This window comes from Lissotriton vulgaris, chromosome 5 (assembly GCF_964263255.1).
Source record: "Lissotriton vulgaris chromosome 5, aLisVul1.2, whole genome shotgun sequence".
NCBI classification, from domain to species: domain Eukaryota; kingdom Metazoa; phylum Chordata; class Amphibia; order Caudata; family Salamandridae; genus Lissotriton; species Lissotriton vulgaris.
Window position 1 is genome coordinate 71,963,912 of NC_141693.1, and position 27,071 is coordinate 71,990,982.

General features: G+C 46.9%; 1 protein-coding gene across 3 annotated transcripts in view; it reads right to left on the reverse strand.

The window, feature by feature from the left end:
• LOC147710215 (E3 ubiquitin-protein ligase TRIM39-like) overlaps positions 1-27,071 on the reverse strand; it is a 229,427-nt gene that overhangs the window by 150,583 nt on the left and 51,773 nt on the right. For all 3 annotated transcript variants that reach the window (XM_086920889.1, XM_086920892.1, XM_086920888.1), the window contains one exon: positions 3,482-3,712. In XM_086920889.1, coding sequence (XP_086777015.1) covers positions 3,482-3,712 — 231 coding nt within the window. The remainder of the gene's footprint in view (positions 1-3,481; positions 3,713-27,071) is intronic.

Genomic DNA, 27,071 nt, shown 5'->3' on the forward strand with positions numbered 1-27,071 from the left:
CCCTGGACTATGGTAATAATATTAATAATACGTCTCTCCAAGCTGCATGAGTAATACATGACGTCATAGGTGCAATGCCCCTGGACTATGGTAATAATATTAATAATACGTCTCTCCAAGCTGCATGAGTAATACATGACGCCATAGGTGCAATGCCCCTGGACTATGGTAATAATATTAATAATACGTCTCTTCAAAGCTGCATGAGTAATACATGACGTCATAGGTGCAATGCCCCTGGACTATGGTAATAATATTAATAATACGTCTCTCCATAGCTGCATGAGTAATAAATGACAGCCATAGGTGCAATGCCCCCGGCCCATGGGAATAATATTAATAATACGTCTCTCCAAGCTGCATGAGTAATACATGACGCCATAGGTGCAATGCCCCCGGCCCATGGTGTTATTATTAATAATACGTCTCTCCAAAGCTGTATGAGTAATACATGACGGCCACAGGTGCAATGCCCCCGGCCCATGGTAATAATATTATTAATACGTCTCGCCGAAGCTGCATGAGTAATACATGCCAGCCATAGGTGCAATGCCCCTGGACCATGGTAATAATATTAATAATATGTCTCTCTACAGCTGCATGAGTAATACATGACAGCCATAGGTGCAATTCCCCCAGCACATGGTAATATTATTAATAATATGTCTTTTCAAAGCTGCATGAGTAATACATGACGCCATAGATGCAATGCCCCTGGCCCATGGGAATAATATTAATAATACGTCTCTCCAAGCTGCATGAGTAATACATGACGCCATAGGTGCAATGCCCCCGGCCCATGGTAATATTAATAATACGTCTCTCCATAGCTGCATGAGTAATAAATGACAGCCATAGGTGCAATTCCCCCAGCACATGGAAATAATATTAATAATACGTCTCTCCAAAGCTGCATGAGTAATACATGCCAGCCACAGGTGCAATGCCCCCGGCCCAGTGTAATAATATTAATAATACTTCTCTCCTAAGCTGCATGAGTAATAATGACAGCCATAAGTGCAATGCCTCCGGCCCATGGTAATAATATTAATAATACGTCTCTCCTAAGCTGCATGAGTAATACATGACAGCCATAGATAGGTGCAATTCCCCCGGCCCGTGGTAATAATAATAATACGTCTCTCCAAGGCTGCATTAGAAATACTGGACAGCCATAGGTACACTGCCCCGGGTGCATGGTAATAATATTATTAATATGTCTCTCCGAAGCTGCATGATTTATCACTCAAATAACAACTTCAAATATACTTTCGAAATCCATTTTTCCTCACAACGTCAGTTCATGAGTTCTGAAATTAAATACATATTCATTTCAAATACAGGCTTCAGAATTTTAGTACACACACATTCATTCAACCAAGCAAAAACATCTAATTGAGTAGGCTGGCTACACACATGAGCTACTTGTAGGTAGCTGGAGAGCTACCAGTATCTCACAAGCTACAAGTTGGACAACCCTGGTCTATTCAAATTATAAGTCAATAGGGTTACCGACTTAGTGGGTGGTAGCAAGCAGAGGACCACTATTATCAGATAACCCAAACACATGGGATTGTTTGAGGTTCATCAACAGGTCATGGGTCATCGCCCTGTACTTACAATAGAGGTTACATCAGAGGGTCATGGGAGATCATCCAAGAATGAGTCACGAGGTCATTCCAACGGGTCAGGGTCCATCATCCTAGCAGGAGGCAAGAGTGGTCCTCTCTTGTAAGAAGGATCATCCTCCCTTGGATTGTGGGTCTTACTGGTCCCATTTTTGATCAACACTGACACAAAACTATTCTCCAAACTTTTAGCTACATTGGTGGTGGTGGTGGTGGTGGGCTTCACCCCCAAACTGGTCACCAAATTGGTCACCCGGGAAACATAGGTTTACTATCTATCCTTTTCCTAGAAGCAAAAATGGCATTTGAACATGTGCTTAGATTAACTGGTGAATTACATGTTTGTACGAACATTGATAAGTCATGGTCACTACAAACTACTTCAACACAGGAGGGAGGGAGGGAGGGATGCTCTCTGTCACCCTTGCAGGGATGCTCTCTGTCACTCTTGGAGGAATACTTCCTGTCACCCTCGGAGGGATGCTCTCTTTCACCCTCGGAGGGATGCTCTCTGTCCCCCTCGGAGGAATGCTCTTTGTCACCCTCGGATAGGTGCTCTGTGACAATCTTGGAGGGATACTTCCTTCACCCTCAGAGGGATGCTCTCTGTCGCCCTCTGAGGGATGCTCGCTGTCACTTTCATCTAATGCCCTTTACATGGAGCTATTTCTCAAAAAGCTTCTTGGCTCTAAACTAATACTATTTGAGTAGATCATCACTGTTAAAGTGACAGCGTATGACCACAATAAGGAGGTTTATACCTCCAATCCCACCCTAAGCCATATTGGTGAGGAATTTGGTTGCCGAATTAGGGTGTCAAGATAATAAAGTAATAAATCAAATTTATTTTGCTGCCGGGCAGCAATTTGTGGACATTCATTTTGCATGCTCTGTAATATAATCAAGGGTTACCCATACTATAAAAATGCCACTATTCTTCAAATGATAGAGTTTACTGTGGCAATCTCTATCTTTATCTGAGGAATGGATATACCTATTCCAAATGCCCGGTTATAGAGCTGTTCACCCTAACAAGAGATTGTTGCATGCGGAAGAAAGTGGCCACATGTATCAGGGGAAAAGTCATCAATTTAGAACAGAAATGGTTTAAAACTTCTTAGAAAAAAAGGACATTGGTTTATTTTTCAATTCTCTGAGATGCTTGCTCACACTATGCTTCCCATTTTTATCCACATTTTCCTTCTTGGTCTCCATCTGTTAATTACTGTCACTGGAATTGCTTGGTGTGTTACATTAACTTATATATAACACTGTAAGAGGTCACTGTACATCTGGAGAAGTGTGACTCACTGGTTAGAGGAGGCAGACCTGGAAGCAGAGGTCAGCCCGGGACCAGGGTTCAATTCCCGGCTCGGCGGGGTCTTGAGTCCTAAAATGTCCATGGACTCGACAATTCTCGCTCCGGTGCCTACTCGATTCACGGGTTCACACTCTGCGACTCTGGGCAACAGCTTGCTTAATCTCCACAACGGCCCCTCGCGGCGGGATGCCTGGCTTTCACCTTGCGGATACCCTGCCGGGGTTATCTCACAGGGGAATACCAGGACGGGTTCCCTAAGCAAGCGCTTAGAAACCGCTTGGTGATTTGCGCTATATAAATTCCTGTACATTTACATCTCACTGCTTGTACATAGAATCGAGCTTTTAGCATCAAGTAGGACAATGTAAAATATCCATGTCTGTATAATGTGTGCAGCTCTCAGGGTGCGTGGGGTCACTGTGCATTCACCTGCCAAGAGACAATATGTGTTCCACTCATACATTTATTAAAGCACACAAAATATGAATATTTCACTTCCTTCTTATGTTGTATTTACCAAACAGTATCTCACCTTCAGGAGTTCCCACGCAGGCTCCTCGCACTTTTTTTCTATCTCCGTTATCAGGGCCTTGAGAGAGGTGATTTGATTGGACAGTTTGGCGATATTTGCATTTTCTACCACTGTAATTTTCTTCTCCATTTCCTCCAGTCTCCTGTGCAGTATTTGCTCATTTTCTTTCAGGAGCTGCAGCAGTTTTTTAAACTGAGATTCAATTTTACTCTTCTCAATTCTTAACTTCTCCTGTCAGAAGCAAAGAAAAGATGGTTAGATATAAAAAAAAAAGGCTTCCTACAAGCCGTCCTGATGGCGAGAGTCCAGGGGAAGGGTGGATGGCTTGTCTATTGTAATGGTCATCACCTTGCACAAAGGCTGTGTCTGAGAGACATCCCAATAATGACATTTGAAAGAGAATCTAACTAAACCAGTTTCACAGCTTTAGAGAGTGGATCAGGTTCCCTTGTCTGCAATATGAGTACAATAAAGTTGGATCCAATTCATCCCACTTTCTTCTTGACCAAGGACGGGAGGGCTTTGTATGGTACTTGGATGGCTGTGTGTCCAAGACTAATGTCTGTGTAATAACAGTCTCCCAGAGGTGAGGGAACATCACCTGAAGTCTGCACTGCTTGCTGCAAGAGCCAAGGGTCTGCCTAGCACTGAGAAGCCCCCCTGAAAAGAGAAGGAAGGACAGTGTCACGAGATAAAAGAGTAAAGAGTACAGGCTGTCAAAGAGACAAATGTGAGAAGTTGGCCCGATATGCAACGTTCGCTATTCTAGCGACCGCTATGTATCGTTCCAACGACCCTTATGGTGTTTGGTTGTAAGTCAACCTATAGACCAGCTATCCTAGTAGCGTGGATACGAGCAGTCTAAGGCTAAAGACTCGAGAGGGCGCGTTAAGCCAGTTGTTTACCACACATGTACCCCTTGAACACCCAGTGAAAGGACACCACACAAGTGTTATGAAAATAAACAGTATATTTATTAAGAATCACAACAGCCCTGTACTCTTTATGAGGACAGGGTACTAAGCACAAACCAAATCTCTTTAGCAAATACTTCAAGTGCACAATTAAAACAAGTGTCCGAGGACACGGAAAGGTTAAGGTCTCGGGCGGACCCGATAAGGCAAGTCGGAAGCGAGGGACTTGGGACCCTAGAGTAAAGAGGCTATGCAGGCACCGAAATGCCGAGTTACCTAGCCACGAGGGCTGCGGCTGCACAAGTCTTACAGGCGTCGGGGTCTTCGCTGACGAGCCAGGAGCCGGAAGAAAAAGGAGTTGCTGGCCGGCGACCAGTGATGAATAGTTCGTAGAGATCCAAGCCTGGATCGGAGATTGATGAAACCTGAAAGCAGAGGGGACCGAGTTCGTACTACTAGCCAGTAGTCAGAGGGTACCAGGAAGGCACCGGTTGGCCGTCACCTCGACCAGGTGAGTGGGCGACGCTAGGCTCTGCAGTCTCACGGACCAGGAGGCGTTGTCGGCGACCACGGTGGAGGTGCGAGCTGTCCCACGAAGGATGATGCTGTCGGCGTCGCTGGGCCCAGGATGGGGCAACAAGCCTTGGCAGGTCTCAGGGCCACGTGGTGGGCCTAAGATGGCGTCTTGAGTGGACCAGGAGGGTCCGGGGTGCTTCTCGCAAAGATGGAAGCAAGGGCCAGTCTGGAGCAACCAGACCGGCAGAGTGATGATTGTCGGATGTCGTCAAGGAAGGGCACAAGCCAGCGGCTAGTGACCAGACAACGTGCTGAGCAGCGAGCAGAAGGGCCCCACGCAGATCGTGGAGATGCTGGGAGACTGCACTTCGGTGCTGGAGCGGCTCAGGGTCGGGGCTTCTCGGACCCCAGAGCACTCACCAGAGAGTTACCTCGATGGTCGTGCTGGTTAAGAGCGTGCAGGTTCTGATGATGGCCGGTCCCTCGAGGTCTCGTCGCACCCACAGATCACAGCTGAGCTGATGACGTGGGTAGAGGTCAGAGGTGCCAGGGAAGCCGGTTCTCGTCGAGCTGGGCCGTCGGATTCCTTGAGGAAGGACTTACAGCAAACCGCAGAGTTCTTAGGTGGTGCCCGCTGATGCAGGGTGACTACTCCTTAGTGACAAGGGAGAAATCTTGAGAAGAGTCTTGAGTGTCCTTTCGTAGAAAGTAGTTCTTGATTCAAAGATGATCTAATTTGGAAGGGTCCCCGCTCCGGCCTTTATTCTAAAGAAAGGGGTGGGTACATGACTAGGTCCTGCCCTAAGGGTGGGACCAGGAAGGGGGGTAGTTACACCCCTCTCCCCTGCCGGACTTTCCCCAGGCCAGGGCTGGCGCCCCTGGAACTGGTTCTAACCGGCAGATGCGTAGTGAGCACCGGGGTGCCACTCCGCAGTCACCTTCTCGCAAAAGCCCTACCTACCCAGAATACACAAACCCTGTCTGGGACGGTGCGAACACCGCCCTCGACAGGAAACCCTTTGTCCAAGCGCTCCTCGCTGGAAGGACTCCCAGCAGCAGGAGGTCAGACTCGTGTCTGTGGTGGCAGCATCCATTTTGTGGAGCTGAGGCTTTAGTTAACTTTAACCGGGGTTCACAGTTACGTACATGTCGTGTCCCTCTAGAAGGGTGGAATGCTAACCTCATCGCCAGAATTGGTGAGAGGGCAGCACCCCGATTCGTATGACACCTTACTCGACATGTCTTGATAACGCGACACCGAAGTTACCGATGTGGCACGCGTTATCATGGAACAGCCATTGGGTCCTTGCTCCGCAAGCTGCAACCGGCTCGGCTCGGGCCAGAACACAGTTCACACGAGCCCACGCACTCTGCCTTCAGGATTGTCAAGGCCTGCCATAGGAGTGACTGATAGGAACTCGGGTGTCCATTGTATGGTTAGATATAGAGCTACTATACCTAAAGCAAAGGGTGTTTACACAACTTCGCCCCAGCTGTCATGCAGCCAGTTGTGTCAAATTTAGGAGGCCAGCCAGGGGTGGCATAACACATGCTGCAGCCCCTGGCGGCCCTGGGTACACCTATGCCCTGCGTTACGGGGTCTGATAAGGTGGCCCAGTACCAATTGGTAAATGCACCTAGGGTACATGGAATCCATTTTAAAGAGAGCAGTAGGCCTGGGGTCCTGATTGGCAGGGCCCCAGGTCGACTATGTCCAAAACCAGCTAAAACACAGGGCAAAAAGTTGGGGGCAACCATAGTCAGGATGTACCTTCCTACACAACCCCCCCCCAAACGAAAGGAGATAAGGCTATCCTTGTCCAGGTAAGCCTCTATTACCTAAGTGGCCATATAAGGAAGGACCAGCTCTGGCTTGGTTTCCCCCTGTGTCATGGTCCACTAGGCAACCCCTCACCCTAAGGGTATCTGAGGGTCTCCACCATAGGGAATCTCTGTCTCTGATGTGTCTTGGGAAAGAAGAAGGCTGATGCTGGGATGGAGTACTGAAGTGAGGCTCCTCTACCTTTGGGCTCAACTTCCTCCAATCACCATCCATCCTGTGTGCCTTCCTTTCTTTAGCTGAGATGCACTGAGCTCTCAGGGTCAGCCTCTGGCTACCTAAAGCTGGAGGCTGAGTCCCTCTGTTTGGCTTACTGGAGGGACAGGTCAGGTCTGGGGTTTTTAGGCCCCATGTTTGGCTGTGCCCAACAGTGTCCAGCTGGGGGAGTTCCCTAACTACTTTTCAGGGGGATCCCTCAGGAGTCTGTTCTATTTTCACTTGGCTAGGTTTACCAGCTTCAGTGATCCTAATCTGTTGATTAAGGGGTTCTTTTGGACAGGGGGCCCTTTGGGGTCCACCACTGGCCTCCCTGTTCTCTTCAGCCCTGGGCTGACTGAGACAGGGTAGAGAGGTGCAGGTTACCTGCTCCAGACTGGGTCCCACCTGGGAAGGGTCCACTACCATCAGGGGCTCTGCCAGGCTAGGCCTGACTACCTCTGGGGCCGTTCCTTCAACAGGGGTAGAGTCAGTTCCCTGAGGAGGCTGGCTCTCACCTAGTGTCTGGGAAGTGGAAGACTCTTCTTCCTCCTCAATGCTCTCTGTTTGAGTGGAGTGATCCATTGTTTCAGGCTTCACAACCTCACTATCTGTCTGAGTAGAGGCTGAGACCATTTCAGCATTGCCAACCTTTTCAGGAGGGCACTCAGTTTGGGTTTGGGCTGTGACTGTCACAGCCCTCCTATCCTGTTCGGTAAAGTCTGTCTGAGCCTGGGCAGTGGCTACCACTGCTCTTCCAACCTTTTCAGGGAGGAATGGTGCTTGGACTGGGGCTGTAGCTATTACTGCCCCACTAACCTGTCTGGATAGGCCTATCATTCTGGAATGAGTTTCTTGCTCCACCTCAGCCCATGCTGAGAGTTCCAGGTCATTCCCCAGTAAGCAATCTACAGGTAGGTTATCTGTCACTGCCACTCTCATAGGCCCTGTGACATTACCCCAACTGAGCTTGACTACTGCCATGGGATGCCTTCTCTTCATTCCATGAATGTCCGTCACCTGATAAGTAAAACCAGGGGTCAGTTGAGCAGAGGGGACCAGATGGTCACTCACCATGGTGAGGCTGGCCCCGGTGTCTCTGAATGCCTCAACTTTCTGACCATTCACTAAAACTTCTTGTCTATACTTGCCCAAAATGTGGGGCCCAGTAGTGAAGTTGGCAAACCCCATGCCAGTCTCACAGACAAGAGTGTGGTCAGGGAACCTGGCTAAGCCATAGTCCTGATTGCCCAAAGTAATGCCCACCACATTCTTGGGGGCACTCCCACCACCTGGGGGATTACCACTAGTGGTAACAGGAGGTCTAGGAGTATTACTTGGGGGTATGTTTTCCTTATTGCTATTTTTAGGGCACTTGGCATCACTTTTGTAATGGCCCACCTGTTTACATGTATGGCAATAAGGTTTCTTCTGTTCGGAAGGAGTGTTCTGGGACCCACCACCCTTGTTGGAGTTTTGGGGCCCTTGGGAAGTCTTCTCTGTGGATTTATCCCCACCCTTCTCTTGAGGCTTGGTCGATTCCTTTTTCTGGTCACCACCCTGGTTTTTAGGCCTAACCCTGGTTCTGACCCATTTGTCTGCCCTCTTACCCAATTCCTGTGGAGAGGTCAACTCAGAGTCTACCAGGTGCTGATGTAATAGCTGGTTCTGACAATTATTTAAGATTTGCTCCCTCATAATCAGATTATACAATCCTTTAAAATCAGTAACCTTACTACCCAGTAGCCAGCCTTCAAAAGCCTTAGTGGCACAATCGACAAAGTCAGACCAATCTTGAGCCTGCGTTTTCTGGGTATCCCTGAACAGCACCCTGTACTGCTCAGTGGTTAGGCCGAACCCTTCAACGAGTGTGTTTTTCAAGACTTGGTAATCGTTAGCATCCTCCACCCTTGTGGTGAGGAGCTTGTCTCTTCCTTTTCCTTCAAAGGAGAGCCACAAGATAGCTGCCCACTGACTCTGGGGAACACCCTGCACAGTGCAGGCCCTCTCCAAAGCAGTAATCCGTTTGTGGATGTCGTCCCCTTGTTTAAAGGGGGGCACTATCTTCCCAAGGTGTTTCGTATCGAAACTCTTTTCCCTATTACTAGGTACATTGCTGCCACCAGTGGGGACTACCCCACTTAACTGTTGCTCTCTAGCAAAGGCAAGCCTTTCTTTGGCCAGGGCAAGTTCTTCCCTTTCGATCCTCAGATTAGCTGCCCTTTCCTTAGCTTCGTACACTCTCCTCTGAGGGGACGTCATCCCTCTTTGAGAAGAGTTGTGAGAGCCATTGGTTTGAAGGGATCTGCCAGAGCCTCTTGACAGAGATCTGGCTCGTCCATTCCCAATGTTAAGCGGACCTGACAGTAGCGCCGGGGGTCCCCCAGTACCACTATCATGTTTGCTTAAGTTGGACCGTGTTAGTCTGACGACTTCTACCTGTCCCTTATCTGCCTCATCCCCAGAGAGATCCTCATCCTCATCCTCCTCCCCATCTTCGTTCTCAGTTGCGAGGTGGATGAGGTCAGGATCGTCTCGGGTTCCCTCGAGGGGAGGCATGTCTCCTTCTGGATTAGAAGAGCTAAGAAGTTTCTCAGCCCTTCTGGCATCATAAGTCTCCAAGAGACCAATCAGAAAGGACGTTGTGGGGTTAGACCCCTGCTTGATCTTCCTGGAGTGACACAGCTGTCTTAACTCCTTGAAGCTCAGCACAGTATATCCTGAAGGGATGACCTGTGGAGGGTCAACTGACACAAGGGGAGACCCAGAGTTTCCTCCTTTGTCCGACATACTGTTTCTAGTGTGGTGTAAGTGATGCACCTACCTACACTATGTGTTTACCTACTGTTCCCTTGCTAAGAGTTGTAGCCAAGGTGTGCTAAGCCTTGAGGAGCTACAACAGCTGGTTCGGTAGAACTCAGAGTATTCTAAGCTTTTAGTTATATGTACTAACAGTACTTGTGCGATCTTTCAACAAGATATTCTTAGGATACGTGTGGTAAAACAACAGCAAGCTCAAATCCCAACCGCTGCTCACCAATGTGAGAAGTTGGCCCGATATGCAACGTTCGCTATTCTAGCGACCGCTATGTATCGTTCCAACGACCCTTATGGTGTTTGGTTGTAAGTCAACCTATAGACCAGCTATCCTAGTAGCGTGGATACGAGCAGTCTAAGGCTAAAGACTCGAGAGGGCGCGTTAAGCCAGCTGTTTACCACACATGTACCCCTTGAACACCCAGTGAAAGGACACCACACAAGTGTTATGAAAATAAACAGTATATTTATTAAGAATCACAACAGCCCTGTACTCTTTATGAGGACAGGGTACTAAGCACAAACCAAATCTCTTTAGCAAATACTTCAAGTGCACAATTAAAACAAGTGTCCGAGGACACGGAAAGGTTAAGGTCTCGGGCGGACCCGATAAGGCAAGTCGGAAGCGAGGGACTCGGGACCCTAGAGTAAAGAGGCTATGCAGGCACCGAAATGCCGAGTTACCTAGCCACGAGGGCTGCGGCTGCACAAGTCTTACAGGCGTCGGGGTCTTCGCTGACGAGCCAGGAGCCGGAAGAAAAAGGAGTTGCTGGCCGGCGACCAGTGATGAATAGTTCGTAGAGATCCAAGCCTGGATCGGAGATTGATGAAACCTGAAAGCAGAGGGGACCGAGTTCGTACTACTAGCCAGTAGTCAGAGGGTACCAGGAAGGCACCGGTTGGCCGTCACCTCGACCAGGTGAGTGGGCGACGCTAGGCTCTGCAGTCTCACGGACCAGGAGGCGTTGTCGGCGACCACGGTGGAGGTGCGAGCTGTCCCACGAAGGATGATGCTGTCGGCGTCGCTGGGCCCAGGATGGGGCAACAAGCCTTGGCAGGTCTCAGGGCCACGTGGTGGGCCTAAGATGGCGTCTTGAGTGGACCAGGAGGGTCCGGGGTGCTTCTCGCAAAGATGGAAGCAAGGGCCAGTCTGGAGCAACCAGACCGGCAGAGTGATGATTGTCGGATGTCGTCAAGGAAGGGCACAAGCCAGCGGCTAGTGACCAGACAACGTGCTGAGCAGCGAGCAGAAGGGCCCCACGCAGATCGTGGAGATGCTGGGAGACTGCACTTCGGTGCTGGAGCGGCTCAGGGTCGGGGCTTCTCGGACCCCAGAGCACTCACCAGAGAGTTACCTCGATGGTCGTGCTGGTTAAGAGCGTGCAGGTTCTGATGGTGGCCGGTCCCTCGAGGTCTCGTCGCACCCACAGATCACAGCTGAGCTGATGACGTGGGTAGAGGTCAGAGGTGCCAGGGAAGCCGGTTCTCGTCGAGCTGGGCCGTCGGATTCCTTGAGGAAGGACTTACAGCAAACCGCAGAGTTCTTAGGTGGTGCCCGCTGATGCAGGGTGACTACTCCTTAGTCACAAGGGAGAAATCTTGAGAAGAGTCTTGAGTGTCCTTTCGTAGAAAGTAGTTCTTGATTCAAAGATGATCTAATTTGGAAGGGTCCCCGCTCCGGCCTTTATTCTAAAGAAAGGGGTGGGTACATGACTAGGTCCTGCCCTAAGGGTGGGACCAGGAAGGGGGGTAGTTACACCCCTCTCCCCTGCCGGACTTTCCCCAGGCCAGGGCTGGCGCCCCTGGAACTGGTTCTAACCGGCAGATGCGTAGTGAGCACCGGGGTGCCACTCCGCAGTCACCTTCTCGCAAAAGCCCTACCTACCCAGAATACACAAACCCTGTCTGGGACGGTGCGAACACCGCCCTCGACAGGAAACCCTTTGTCCAAGCGCTCCTCGCTGGAAGGACTCCCAGCAGCAGGAGGTCAGACTCGTGTCTGTGGTGGCAGCATCCATTTTGTGGAGCTGAGGCTTTAGTTAACTTTAACCGGGGTTCACAGTTACGTACATGTCGTGTCCCTCTAGAAGGGTGGAATGCTAACCTCATCGCCAGAATTGGTGAGAGGGCAGCACCCCGATTCGTATGACACCTTACTCGACATGTCTTGATAACGCGACACCGAAGTTACCGATGTGGCACGCGTTATCATGGAACAGCCATTGGGTCCTTGCTCCGCAAGCTGCAACCGGCTCGGCTCGGGCCAGAACACAGTTCACACGAGCCCACGCACTCTGCCTTCAGGATTGTCAAGGCCTGCCATAGGAGTGACTGATAGGAACTCGGGTGTCCATTGTATGGTTGGATATAGAGCTACTATACCTAAAGCAAAGGGTGTTTACACGACTTCGCCCCAGCTGTCATGCAGCCAGTTGTGTCAAATTTAGGAGGCCAGCCAGGGGTGGCATAATACATGCTGCAGCCCCTGGCGGCCCTGGGTACACCTATGCCCTGCGTTACGGGGTCTGATAAGGTGGCCCAGTACCAATTGGTAAATGCACCTAGGGTACATGGAATCCATTTTAAAGAGAGAGCAGTAGGCCTGGGGTCCTGATTGGCAGGGCCCCAGGTCGACTATGTCCAAAACCAGCTGAAACACAGGGCAAAAAGTTGGGGGCAACCATAGTCAGGATGTACCTTCCTACACAAGCCCACAATGTTCTCTATTTACAAAACACGCAGAGAAAGTTGACTGCCAGTGGGAGGGAGGACAGGAGCGATCTGAGTAGTGTGGGGTCTCCCAGTCTCCCTGAGCAGTTCCCATAGTGAGCTGTGCCAAACCATTCAAGGAGGAATCAACATTGCGTCATTGGTGCCTGACGTCAGAACAGCCCTTAGAAGACTCACCATCAAGATCACTGATCAGGGTTGGGAAGTCGCATCTGCCAAAGACAACCACTTGCTGAGGACTCTACCCTGCAGCACCAACTTTTATCACTGAACATCTGTGAGCAACGGATGTATGACGTTACAACGCATACTTTTACAACGCCTACCATTACAAAGCAGTTTTTACAACGCAGGATCCATTACAACGAAGTACCATTACAACGCATGTATTTACAACGAAAATACCTTTACAACGCATACCATTACAACGTAAATATTGGTAATTTTATAATATTTTTTTTAATGTAAATTAATTAAAATTAATATAATTTAATTTGATTTAGTTTAATTTAATTTAATTAATTTAATTTAATTAATTGTATTTAATGTAATCAATTTAATTTAATGTAATTTAAATTTAATTGTATTTAATTTTTACCCTGTATATAAATAATATATTATATATAATAAATAATATAATAAAAAAATACCCCTTTACCCAAAAACGACCCTGAACCCTAAAAATACCCCTTTACCCAAAAACCCAAAACTGACCCTGAACCCTAAAAATACCCCTTTACCCAAAAACCCAAAACTGACCCTGAACCCTAAAAATACCCCTTTACCCAAAAACCCAAAACTGACCCTGAACCCTAAAAATACCCCTTTACCCAAAAACCCAAAACTGACCCTGAACCCTAAAAATACCCCTTTACCCAAAAACCCAAAACTGACCCTGAACCCTAAAAATACCCCTTTACCCAAAAACTCAAAACTGACCCTGAACCCTAAAAATACCCCTTTATCCAAAAACTGAAAACTGACCCTGAACACTAAAAATACCCCTTTATCCAAAAACTGAAAACTGACCCTGAACCCTAAAAATACCCTTTTACCCAAAAACTGAAAACTGACCCTGAACCCTAAAAATACCCCTTTACCCAAAAACTGAAAACTGACCCTGAACCCTAAAAATACCCCTTTACCCAAAAACTAAAAACTGACCCTGAACCCTAAAAATACCCCTTTACCCAAACACTGAAAACTGACCCTGAACCCTAAAAATACCCCTTTACCCAAAAACTGAAAACTGACCCTGAACCTTAAAAATACCCCTTTACCCTTTACCCAAAAACTAAAAACTGACCCTGAACCCTAAAAATACCCCTTTACCCACAAACTGAAAACTGACCCTGAACCCTAAAAATACCCCTTTACCCAAAAACTGAAAACTGACCCTGAACCCTAAAAATACCCCTTTACCCAAAAACTGAAAACTGACCCTGAACCCTAAAAATACCCCTTTACCCAAAAACTGAAAACTGACCCTGAACCCTAAAAATACCCCTTTACCCAAAAACTAAAAACTGACCCTGAACCCTAAAAATATCCCTTTACCCAAAAACTAAAAACTGACCCTGAACCCTAAAAATACCCCTTAAAAAAACCCAAACATATAAAATTTTAAATATAATTATATACTTACCAATACTTACGTTGTAATGGTATGCGTTGTAAAGGTACCTGCGTTGTAAAAACATGCGTTGTAAATACATGCGTTGTAATAGTTTTTGCGTTGTAAAAATTTCGTTGTAATGGTAGTTCGTTGTAAAAGTTGCGTTGTAAAGGTTGTTTCCCGTGAGCAACTGTCCTGGAGCCCACACCTGTCAAAGACAAGTGGCACCGTGGAGACCTGGCAAAGTGATTAGCGCTAGCAGTCATTGGCTTGAATGAGGCTGCCCCACAGCTCCGCACAACTGAAGCCGCTGCTACAGGAACGGGTACTCCAAGCACGCCACCATCGAGTAGGTATAGCAGGGCAGAGAAACCTGCAGTCAGAGCAAAATTGTTTTCACCCACGTGAAATCTTTGAGGCAAAAGCCACTGAACTGATCTACACAGTAGCCAGTGGGGTGACCCAGAGTCTGTGCTTGATGACATACAGGGGACTATAGACACTAGAACTCTTACAGAGGGTAGAGGCCAATGCTATGCTCTTATGACATACAGGGGACTATAGACACTAGAACTCTTACAGAGGGTAGAGGCCACCAGAGGTCTGCTGCGCTATTCCAAAGAACGTACATTGGAACTCTATCTTTGTATGTTTATTGAACCGGGTGGTATTTATTTTGTCATGACCTTACAATATTTCTAACTAAAAATAAGTACTACGCTAGACATAACATTATTGTGTCGGTTGCTTGACTGTTGAGTTCTGAGTGCTTGCCCCGCCCTCTAACTCCGTCAGAAGCCTTTGACTGCTCGACCTCGCTATCCTGGGAGACAAGTGCAGAAAGGGATGTCCTTGGCCTGTTTTAAAGCCATAGTAGGACAGAGTAGACCCCAGGACACTAGAGGCAAACAATCTCAACCAACAAGATAATTAGCTCCTCTCTGACTTGTGGCCCTCCTCCCCTGATCGTGGTATGGCCATGCTCAAACCCTGACCCTTGTGTCCAGGGCTAGGATCTGGTGCACAGTGTTTGACAGCAATGAACGGACACTCAGCTGTCAGTACTATCAGGAGGTATAGCGACAAGTGAGGTAGCAACCACTACAGAATGAAGAGTGTACTTTACAAAAAAACACTACACGAAAACTGTGGGAGAGTTTATGGCAATGACCCCTGTGAGAAGTTAGCCGAGAGCATGTGAAGCAAGTTGTTTTACCAATTATAATCCCTTGCGTACCAAATGAAAGGACACCACACAAGGTACATAGCAAATATATATGTATTTAATCTAAACACACCCCTCTGCTCTTTTTATGAGGTCAGAGGCCAAAGTACATTACAAGATTCTGAATTAGCATACATAAGTTGCACAAATAAAGTTATGCCCTAGGGGCCTCACAAACCATATACTAAAATAGTGGTATAAGAACCACGTGAGAAATAGAAGGCAGGCCTGGGGCCTGTGGAATCGCTGGGGCTACTCTAAACAACCAATGGTTAGGAAGTAGTGTCCGGAACGCATTCACTGAATGCAGCCCTCACTGCCCCAATACACTACAGCCTGTCTGGGGAGGTGCTAGTGTAGTGTAGTTCCTACATTCCTAATAGGCTTTGCGCATTGGAATAATATATACTATAGAATTGACGTAGGACTTATGTCGACTAGGTCTCTATCGAATATATTAAACTTAATTGTGAGTGCCAGCTAGCTCAGAGGTCACTAGAAATTTTCTCAAATTCACAAGAAGGGATTAGTTTCTGACAACCGCATAAACATGACAACTTTGTTTCCCAAGAATAAGAAATATATCTCTAGAGTCGCGGAACAATAGATAGATATTTCACTCAGTCAATCGTGCATGCTTCGTTTCACCAGAGGTGCAGAGAAATAGAGAGACGGGCGTTTTCAATAAAATGTATTTATTGACCAGTCTTCTTTCTCGTGCAGAAGAAATGAACTGCTACAATCGTAATACTGGTTGCAAAGTACAATGCGAACAGTACGAAGAGTATTATAGAGTAATACTGTAAAAGCATGGTATGGTTTCTAAGCCATAAAATACATAGAATACATACATTAATAAAGAAGGACCTAGTGCCAGATGTAACTCACCAAATACCGGTCGGTAACGGCCTATTTCGGCCGTTACCGACCGGTATTTGGTTTGTGACATGTAGGGGGCCTGAAATGTACCGATTCGGTAAATTTACCAAATCGGTAAATCTACATGTAGGTGGCACTGAAAACAGTGCCACAGGCCCTTAAGAATTCGTTATTTACCATCAAATACTATTTACATGTATACATGTGTACATGCACATCTGTGCATGTACACCTGTGCCATGTGGCACACATACATGCCCTAAGGGCATATATATGTGTCACATGGCACACAAGCCTGAATCAGGGGTGCAACAGGGTGTCAAAGTGACACCCTGTCCCCCTTGTCAATTCGGTAATTTTACAGAATCGGTATTTACCAATTCGGTAATTGCCATTGGTTCCTGTGGGCCTCAAGGCCCATAGGAATCAATGGCAATTACCGAATCGGTGAATACCGATTTGGTAATTACCGAATATTGCCGATTCGTTAATTTATTCGGTAAATATACCTACATAGCATTTACCGATTTGTAAATACCGAATCGGTAAAATTCGGTATTTACCAATCGGTAAATACTAATTACCTATATCGGGCCCTAAAAGTACTCAACTGGTGCTTCTAAAATATGCCTACCCCCATGTACCTAACCTAAGTCTAGTACGAGGGAAGAAGTAAGTGAGGAGTAGCTTAAGTTTAGTATTCTTTTTGCCAAGAATCTATCCAAGATTTCTCTTAGGCTCTAATGAAGAAGAATGAAGAAGGTCAGGCTCAGGACTAATTTCCCAACAACCCGCAAGGGTAGCTTGGAAGCACGGGAGCCGGATTTCTCGGCAGGAAAAAAGACAGCGTCTCTCTCGGTGTGTCTGCTGGAGGGTCGGCTTCCTTTGCACTTGCTGTGGCAGGATGCGTCGGGCAAGTAGATAGTCGAACTGCTCCAAACCACCGTGTGTTTGCTAGGGCAAGTGTGGGCATATTTATACCTTGAAGGTGCCGAGTTTGACGTAAAGTAATGTCATCAAAGGGTCTCAGTTCTTTGAAAACTCCATGAGTTCTTGGACAAATCAATATTCAAGCAAGGGGAAGTCCCTAGCTGCGGAAGGCGAGTTTTCCAAGAAATCATTGTGGATTTTCGGAACTAGTGGAAGTAGCCCTGCCGTATTTGGACTGCATGCGCTATGTCTAAATATGGTAATGATTTCTATGCCTATATAAGGATACTATTTACAACAAGGGGTGGTGAGGGACAGAGTCTCTGAATTAAGCAGAATACTCTCACCCAGTCAAAAGATCAGGGCTGGATCCAACACCGTTTTTTAGCTCATTGCACCATCCCAGTTTCAGAACCTGGCTGTATGCAAATTAGTCTGTTCCTGTCCCAGTGCATGATGGGAACAGGGCAAACCAAACTACAAAAGCCAATTCTTACACTGGGAAGGAAACAAGCTTCCGGGGACCGGTTTCTGGCATTACAGCCGTCTTCGGCCCGGCTTGCTTGAATCCTGATGGTGCAATGAGCAAGGGTCTCACATCTGAGTATACCCTTCCACGCTTAGGGTGGACAACAGGGCCGGACTGGGAACTGAAAGCAGCCCTGGCAAATTTTTCCAGACCAGCCCCTGTCCAGCGCGTAGTGAGGCAGCCCCCGTCCGGCGTGTAGCGAGCGAGCGCAGCGAGCGAGCCCGACGGCCAGTAGGGGGGTTTGGGGGTGTTCTCCCCCCAAGAAATTTTTCAAAAATGACAGACCAAAATGGTGAATTTTACAGCACATTTTTCATTACATATTCAAATTGTATCAACTTTCAAAGCACAGTAAACAGTAGATGATGACCTTAAAGAACATCAGGTTAGTGAGACCAACTCCCCCCCCCCCACATGGTGTGTAGCGAGCAAGCTCTGTGAGCAACCACTAGGGGGAGTTTGGGGAGTTGAACTTCTCCCCCTCAAGAAAATTTGGGAGACAGAAAGGCCAAAACAAAGCATTTTTCAACACATTTCTCATTACATATTAGATTGTATTCACTTTTAAAGCATAGTAAATGATTACCTATAGAGCACCAGGATACCCAATCCTAAATCATAGACATTCCTACAGAGAACACTAACAAATGAAATGTCGAGCATGAAACATGAATTTAAATTTAACAATTTTTTTCTTCATATAAAATAGCATAAAGACATTTAAAAATTCAATTGCACTTTGCATTAATTTGTGTCAAGAGGGTGTTTCACAGATGAGATGTCGGAGCAAGTCCCCAAGCAACTACCCATGGGTATTGATGTAAAGCCCTACCTACTAACAAAGGTAGACCTGGATTTAAGACAAAAGCTGATGCCTTCTTGAGGTTTTCCAAGAATGCATGTATGATCTACAGTACAGCATAAATACAGTTCAGTAAATATTTTCAAGTTTTCCTAAGCATAGGATTTTGTAGTGGATGGATATTACTTGTTGTTTCAGTGCAAAACCTATGCTAGACAGTAGACATAATGCTCACAGCCTTTCACTATGGTACAAAGGTGTGTGCGTGGTGCAAAGCAGGCTCAAAGAGAGCCAACGCAAGGAGGTCAACTCTGGTTATTGGACTGCATTGTTTGATATTCATAAGTGGCCCTCAAAATGTTTACGGTAACATGCACAAGTCAAATGCTTTTCATGTCCAGAGTGCAACCATCAAAGAATATGGATAAAATAAGTGTGATACACCTCTGGAGGGTACAACAACCTGTTAATATTTGTGAATAGATGGCACTCCTAATTACCTGGAATACATCATTATTACGAAGGACTTCCTATTTAAATATGAAGAGTCTGCATATTAGGCCAAATTCCTGCTGTACCATTCCAGATCAGAGGTATGGTAAAATCGGGCACAAGGCAGAACTAAGATCCCAACATGGAGATTCACTGTTCAGGCCTTATTGAGAAGGTTGAAGGAGAATGTTAATAATACAGCGCAAATAAATAGGAGCTATTCAAAGTGATGATCTGAGGAGAGTGCATGGCCAAAAAGTATAGTAGCAAACAATAACTGGGACTGAAGAAATAGAAAAAAGATTCAGTTAAGAGAAGCAGCATCTACAATGCAACCGAAAAATGCTAGACTTGTTATATGTATACGAAAAACATGGGCTACCCCTGACAAATTGACTATTGCTACATATAGAAAACCCAGCACAGTGACCATGTAACTAGATCATGAACATATGAAATACCACAAAAGACCTGCACATTTGCTCAAAGTTGCGTGAAAAACTTTGAAATCCACAATTGTCTCAACCTTATACAAACATATTTTGACTTGAACTTATGTAGGTTGTCTATTTACCTATATATTATTGCGGGCCTCCTCTGATGTGTATGTAAAACGTACCTTTTGCCCAAAAGATTTGTACTGAATTTTGACATTCTGTCCTGAATTTTTGTCCTGAATTTTGACCCTTTGTCCTGAATTCTTACACTCACCGTCCTGAATTTGCACCAATGCCAGTTGGTCACCCTAATCATGCTGGTTACAAGGATCCTCATGAAGAAGGCTGGCTTGGCGCGGTGAGTGCAGGGGATGGGACAGGTGTGAATACTGATGGCGATGGTTTGGCACAGATGTATTAAGGGGTTGTATTGTGCGAGTGAGCGATATCTGAGGGTTACTGACTGTTTTGTGTTTTGCCTACGTTCAGGGTCCCTTTGAATTGCGATGCTGCTGTGGGATGGATCCTCCAGAGCTGAGGCCTGGAGCCCCAGTTGTAGCATTGTAGCTTGTTTCATACGGTTGTTTGCCCATCCTTGAATCTATCCCCTGCTGCCAGCCCACACTCCTCCCTTTAAGGGGTACAAATATCAAGCGTCAGCGCTCAGATTGCACACCATAAAAACGTCTAAACGTCTTATTTATCCCTAGTTAAGTCTTTCACAGCAGCACTTTCATAATAATAGCCGAATTGGGGCAATGTGACTTGTGGGCACCCTTGACCTGGTTACTCTTTCTGGAGCGGAGAAGAGAACCATACCACTACATCACCAGGCTGAAGAAGACAATGGGAGCATTGCCTGATCCATTTCTCAGCGGGCAGTGCCAGTGCAGTGCTTCCGTTTTTTTAATGCTTACAGGCAGCTTGTGTGGGATTTTGTCTGCGAGTGCAAATTATCCTCTAATTGCATTTCTAATTGAAAGAAGCAAACAGCGTGACATGAGTGACTTATGTGTATGTAACTCTCGAGCCGGGAGGTTATAACTTACAAGTTATGAGGTTCATAGTCAGTCACGTAACAAGTTTGCTTCTTTCAGTCACTCTCGGCCCCAATTATTGCATTTAGTAAGATGTGAGGACTATTCTGCAAGTGAGGGAGGCACGTTTCGAATCAGAGGTAGACACTGTGATACAATTACCCATACTGTAAAACTCTGAGCTCCTATCTTCCCCTAGACTAGATATTGCAAGTCCTAGACTAGATATTGCTGGTTCCACCATGAATGTACTGCTGTCAATCATCTGGCCTCCTCTCATATCTTTCTGTCCAGTGCTTTTGTGTTGTCTGAAGATGCCTGGTTTCCGGGTGTGTGATGCATGGTCGGGCTGTGCTCTGGGTTTTCCATCCCTGAGGGGGTTTCTCCGGGGGGGGGGGTTTCTCCAGGGATTATCGGGCTGAAGATGGTCTGAGCTGATAAGATCTGATGCTCCTGGAAATTGTGTTACTTAAAAACGACTTTGTGAATATAATGGTGTGCCTTATCATGTGTTGAGCGCATCTGTCAAGTGTGTCTTGCAAGTCTCGTGGCAGTGTTGGTCCTTGCGATCTAATTGGAATGCTGGTGTATTTGTATGCATGCGTTCTTGTGGACTCAGTTGAGTTGGCTACTCAAGAGAACTGTGTGTATGCTCACACCAAATAAATACGTACTTTAGGACTCAACATGGCGTACCTACTCTTCTAACTCTCTTTTTCAATGCAATGTGAAGTGTAGGAGATGAATTCTACACCATCTTTACCTAAGGTGCACCTAGTGCCTTAGAGCTCTTTCTTTGTTTTAAGAACAAAGAAGCGATACTGTGACAAAATAACTAAGGGCCCACTGCAGCTGGAGTGCACAGTCTTTATTGTTTATCAGCGTCTCAGGACATCAACAAAACCAATAGGCAAATTGATGAAAAAGGGACGGAATTAGTCCCACTTTGGCCCATTGGATAACCTACAGTCCTGTCAAGTATCACGCATTGAGTGTGACGCTAATGCATTTCATTGTGGTGATCCGCATCATCGCACTGAAATGCATTGTCACGCATTATAGCGCCGTTCTGTGCTGCTATAAAAATGCACATTATAAATTGAGCTACAGCACCTGTCAGTGCGGTGCGCACACTGCTCCCAGCAGGCAGAGGCTAACGGGGCTGGGCCTGGCTAGATTTGGTTGCAGCTCTGAAAAGTTAAGTACCGCTACAATGTTACAAGATGTAGAGGCACGTGGCGCCGAAATTAAACTGACGTCACTGCAGTGCCCACTGGTGACGTTAATTGACTTCCTGCCGCCCGCGCTTCTTTAAGTTCTGTGTAGCTCCTGCTCCTTCCTCCTGACATCGCCGCTCTCACCGCAGCAGGGAGGCAGGATGAGGTGATCTTGCGTATCGGCGCTTTCGTTTTCGAGAAGCAGCAAATATTTTCAAATCACTGCAACATCAACGCATAGGCCCCTGCTGCAGCCGGCTTCCCTGTTTGATGCAGAGCTGAGACGGCAGATAGAGGAGGTCTGCTTCCAGACTCCGAGGCGCGAGACCCCGGGGAGTTCAGGGCAGTGAATTTATATGGTGTCACTTACAGCCAAGGTAAGGAGACGCCGGTATGAACTTCCTGGTGGTCACTGACTTGTGTTCAAAACGGAGGTCTGGTCACGGGAGCTCTGATTTCATTATGTTTAATGTAGGACAGGAATAACGTCATTTCTTTTGGGCTCGGCGGGAACACCCGATAATTAAAGTGGTGCTTGTGCTAACAGCGTTGCTCTTCAAACTCTTTCTGTGGCACCTAATGCAGTGTAATTCCTTTACGTGTGTATAGGCTGGTAATTCAATTATTGCATTAGCAGAGGCAGGCGATCCGTGGCACAGCTCCTCCGAAGAGGAAATACACGGAAGTGCCCCCCCCCCCCTCCAAGGATTGGGGGTGCTGAGCCACAGTCTGCCATACACACCTACCCTCCCCACGAGGTGTGGGCATTACAGTGAGGCTGGCTGTCAAGGAAAAAACCATCTCAAGCCCCCCACCCCCCGCCCATCCTCACCTGAACATTCCAGCATGGGGCTTAAATTGAGTTGAAAAAGGGTTCGTAGTTATATAGCGCTTTCCACCACTTGCAAGGTATCAAGGAACTAGCCTGGCAGATAACCCAGACAACAACCCCTGGTCGCAATTGACCTGTTCATCTCTGGTAAGTACACAAACAACTCTTCCCTCTCCACTGGCAACCAATGTTGTGCCATCAAATGGCTGCGATACCAGCTTACTGGCTCTCCTTACCCATGCCTCAGTCTCGTCTGTTTTGCTTAGTAGCCACAAATCTGTGCGTTTTCATCATGCCCTGGTAGAGCTGAACTTCTGAAAGTGCAGTAGTCTTAAGTATATTAATTCATTTTTTGCCTACCCCAAAAGTCTATTTCCAAGAATATCTGCTACATTAAATCATTTAAATAGGTTTTGAAACTCTGAAAGGAAACTCACAGTTACGTGTTTTTAAAGTATATTGATTCATGTTTTGCCTAACCCAGGTAACCCTGAGCACTTACTTCCAAGTTTTTTAAGATCGAGTGTTGTTCTCAAGTGGGTGTAATTTCTAATAAGTATAGGTTTCCCACCTCTTCATTGCTGGATTTGCTTGCGAGAAAGAGTCACTCATAGTCGTTGAAATGTCACTCATAATTACAGTAAAATTATAAAAATGTCACACATGGCAATCTGAAACCTTGGCAGCTATGACCTACGTCCTTTACAATCTGGAGGAAGACGGCCATTCGTGGCAGTAACTTTATGTTCTGGTGGCCTCTTGCTTATAACTGTGAAAAATGAGCATAAGCAATATCACTCTGCGAGTGCGAACCTGATCCTATTTGCATTTGCATTTCTAATTAAAAGAAGCAAGCAGCGCGACGTGACTATGTACCTGGCTGATAAGTTATAACCTATCGGGCCGGGACTCCGCCTATCTCTCTGTCCATATATCCGTGTGTATTATCTGTAATTGCAGGTCTGGTCTATATGTGCATTAATACTTGTAAGTGTGTTTGCAGTGGTGCAGGTGTGTTGACCCCTATGTAAAGGTATACCTTGCCCTCTTTTAGATGCCTGCTGGTCTCTGTTTGAAAGGACCTGTCTGTTCTTTTGTGTTCATTGTTGTGTGTATGATTGCTTTCCTCTGTACATTGATGTCTAGCGGTGCTGGCCTTGCTGCCTGTAAGAATTTTCCCTCCCACTCATTACCATCCTTTCTTTCATGCTTACGTGTGTGTCACCTGTATAGAGTGCCTGTTATTGGGTTTTGTGCAAACATGTTTGTATCTGTTTCTATGGGTTTCTGGATGCCTTTGTGTCGATTGGTTAATGTGTTATGGATACCTGTTTATTGGCACCAAATAGAAGGAATTTCTCCGAAAACCGGACAGAAATGAAATAAACGTTGACATTTCAGTCCCTTTAATTATGTCCATTGTCGAGTGTCTGAAGGTTACTCTTGCGTTCCTGCAGTCACATTTTGAGCAGTCTCTATCACTTTGTCTGACAATCTATCTTTTTAGCCAGCCCTATATTTCCGTGTCCTTGTGTGCTGTGTGACTGCAGGAACAACGGACTCACCTCAGGGCAGGCCTGCTGACAGCTGTTGATGGCAGACACGGGGTCGGGCTAGGCGGCAGTAGAATAAAATTATGGCCCCCTGCCTTCAACTAAGTATCGACGACGTCCGTGCGCACCTCTGCTCCTTGGCTCTCGTCACTCCTGTGGCAGTCACGGGCAGTTAATTACCTAATGCGCATGCGGGTCGGGAATTAATTACACCAACCAGCTGAACCCTGGAGACAGGGGCTGCGCACAGGCACCTCCTCCTCCGTCATTTGTTTTGTTAGGTTGCACATTCAGCGATGTGTGCACACCGGACCAATCAATCAGGCTTGCTGGCACTAGTATTCGGGCAGGCCTGCTTCGGAACTGATCTCAACGAAGTGAGTGACGCTGTTGTGGCTGGGGGCCGATTTTCAGTCCGACCGTCACAGGCTGTGACGGTCGGACTGAAAACCGGCCCCCAGCCACAAAACCGGCCCCCTTTTTCGAAAACCGGCCCCCACCCCCCTCCAGCCGACCGGGGGATTGCCCGGTGCCCGGACCTCACCAGTCCGGCCCTGGTGGACAAAAATATTTACAACAAGGGGTGGTGAGGGACAGAGTCTCTGAATTAAGCAGAATACTCTCACCCAGTCAAAAGATCAGGGCTGGATCCAACACCGTTTTTTAGCTCATTGCACCATCCCAGTTTCAGAACCTGGCTGTATGCAAATTAGTCTGTTCCTGTCCCAGTGCATGATGGGAACAGGGCAAACCAAACTACAACAGCCAATTCTTACACTGGGAAGGAAACAAGCTTCCGGGGACCGGTTTCTGGCATTACAGCCGTCTTCGGCCCGGCTTGCTTGAATCCTGATGGTGCAATGAGCAAGGGACTCATGTCTGAGTATACCCTTCCACGCTTAGGGTGGACAAAAATATTTACAACAAGGGGTGGTGAGGGACAGAGTCTCTGAATTAAGCAGAATACTCTCACCCAGTCAAAAGATCAGGGCTGGATCCAACACCGTTTTTTAGCTCATTGCACCATCCCAGTTTCAGAACCTGGCTGTATGCAAATTAGTCTGTTCCTGTCCCAGTGCATGATGGGAACAGGGCAAACCAAACTACAAAAGCCAATTCTTACACTGGGAAGGAAACAAGCTTCCAGGGACAGACTAATTTGCATACAGCCAGGTTCTGAAACTGGGATGGTGCAATGAGCTAAAAAACGGTGTTGGATCTAGCCCTGATCTTTTGACTGGGTGAGAGTACTCTGCTTAATTCAGAGACTCTGTCCATCACCACCCCTTGTTGTAAATATATAAGGATACTAGCAGCCCTTCCCGACGTTGCCGGGTATGAAATAGAATGTGTGTAATGTGTGTATTCAGATACGGTCATTCGCGTGTTCCCCCGCTTGAGGCCCAGCTGCAGCCCTGGTTCATGTTAGGAGGCGCATGTAATTAGTGTAGTGATCCGCCGCCTGAGCCCCTGCGACAGCCCTGGCTGATGTTAGCAGGCGTGTGTAATTTGGTTTAATGTGATAGTTCAGTAACAGCACACATGAGAGGCTGCAGTAATTGTCCCCGCAGACACGCTCAGTCTCGTGTGCCCCCACTTGAGGGCCAGCGGCAACCGTCTAACAAATAGAATTATGTGAGTCTTGAATGATTGTTTCCCGCTGTTCTTATCCGTTGGAGCAGGGTGCCAATGATGATACTGGACATTCATCGGGTGGGATGACAACAGCCATTCAACCTTTGGTATGTGTGAGGCACCCTAAATTCCGAAAAGGGATTACTTCATTCCCTGTTTTGTCACACCCTGTAAGAGAGAGGTTCTATTGAGTTACTTTAGTTAATCACGTTGGGAAACCTTGTACTATTAATTGTTGTTTTTCATGTCATAGGACGTGTACATTGGACCCCGGTAAAAATTGTCCGCCCCCTGTTCCCCCCTTTTTTGATACAATTCCTAGCGTGCCTTCTGCACGGGAACCCATTCAGGTTACCAGTGGTGAAAACTCTTCACTGTTCTTGGCCCACCCCTAGTCAGTAGCTACTGCCTAGTCCAAATACCACTTAAACCGCACACTGCTCTGGGCGGCATAGTCCTTCGCACTATATCTGATTACGCACAGAGAATCAAGGCCTCAACATGGAGGATGTTCCGGGTCTAAGCTTCAATGAAGACACCATAGCCGAAGCATTACGATCAACTCCGTCAATATTAACCAACCTTCCTGTCTCTACATCGAGTACATCTTCTGATGAATGGACAACCTTGACTGAAATGAAAAAAGAACTTATAAGAATCACAATCCATGGTGTCATGATGACAGAATACCTGCGGAGCAATATAGCCCCACAGGGCCTTATTGTCAACCTGGTCCCAAGGCTATTTCTGGAAGACAAAAGATTCAAAGTGGACTGGTGCCAGGTATCCTGGAAGTGCACCAAGGATCTACTGGTCTTGATAAGTCAGACAGCGAAACGTCTCTCGGACGCCTTGTTGGAAAAGATCTCGGCCCTAGAGGCCTCAATGAAAAACGCAACTTCCAAGAACAATAAAACGGCATTTACCACTAAGCTCAGTGAGATTAATCAAGAAATGTCTGACCACCATGACTTCTTATAAAAACAAAAAACTACCAAACTTGAGAAAGACATTGCCAAGTTTCAGAAGGAAAAAGTTTATCCCTATCTCAAGGACGGCTTCAAAGGAAAGAAGAATAACTACTCGTCCGATGAGAACTCAGGCAGTGATAACAGACGGGGATCGACGAGTAGCGATTCGAGTGGGGGTTACCCCTCCGGAAATTCGCGAGCTCAACCACGTGCTTGGCAACAAGGTTATCAACAAGACCCAGCCTTTCATGGCCCACCCCATATGACACCACCCTGGCAATACCCCTTTTTCCCGCAAGGCCTGCCACAATTTTACCCCCCTAATCCGTCACCTTTTCAAGGCAGAGGTTGGGGCAGAGGAAGAGGGCGAAAGCGAGGCGGGCAAAAGGGAGTGCAGTGGCAGGATCAACCGCCAACATCAACA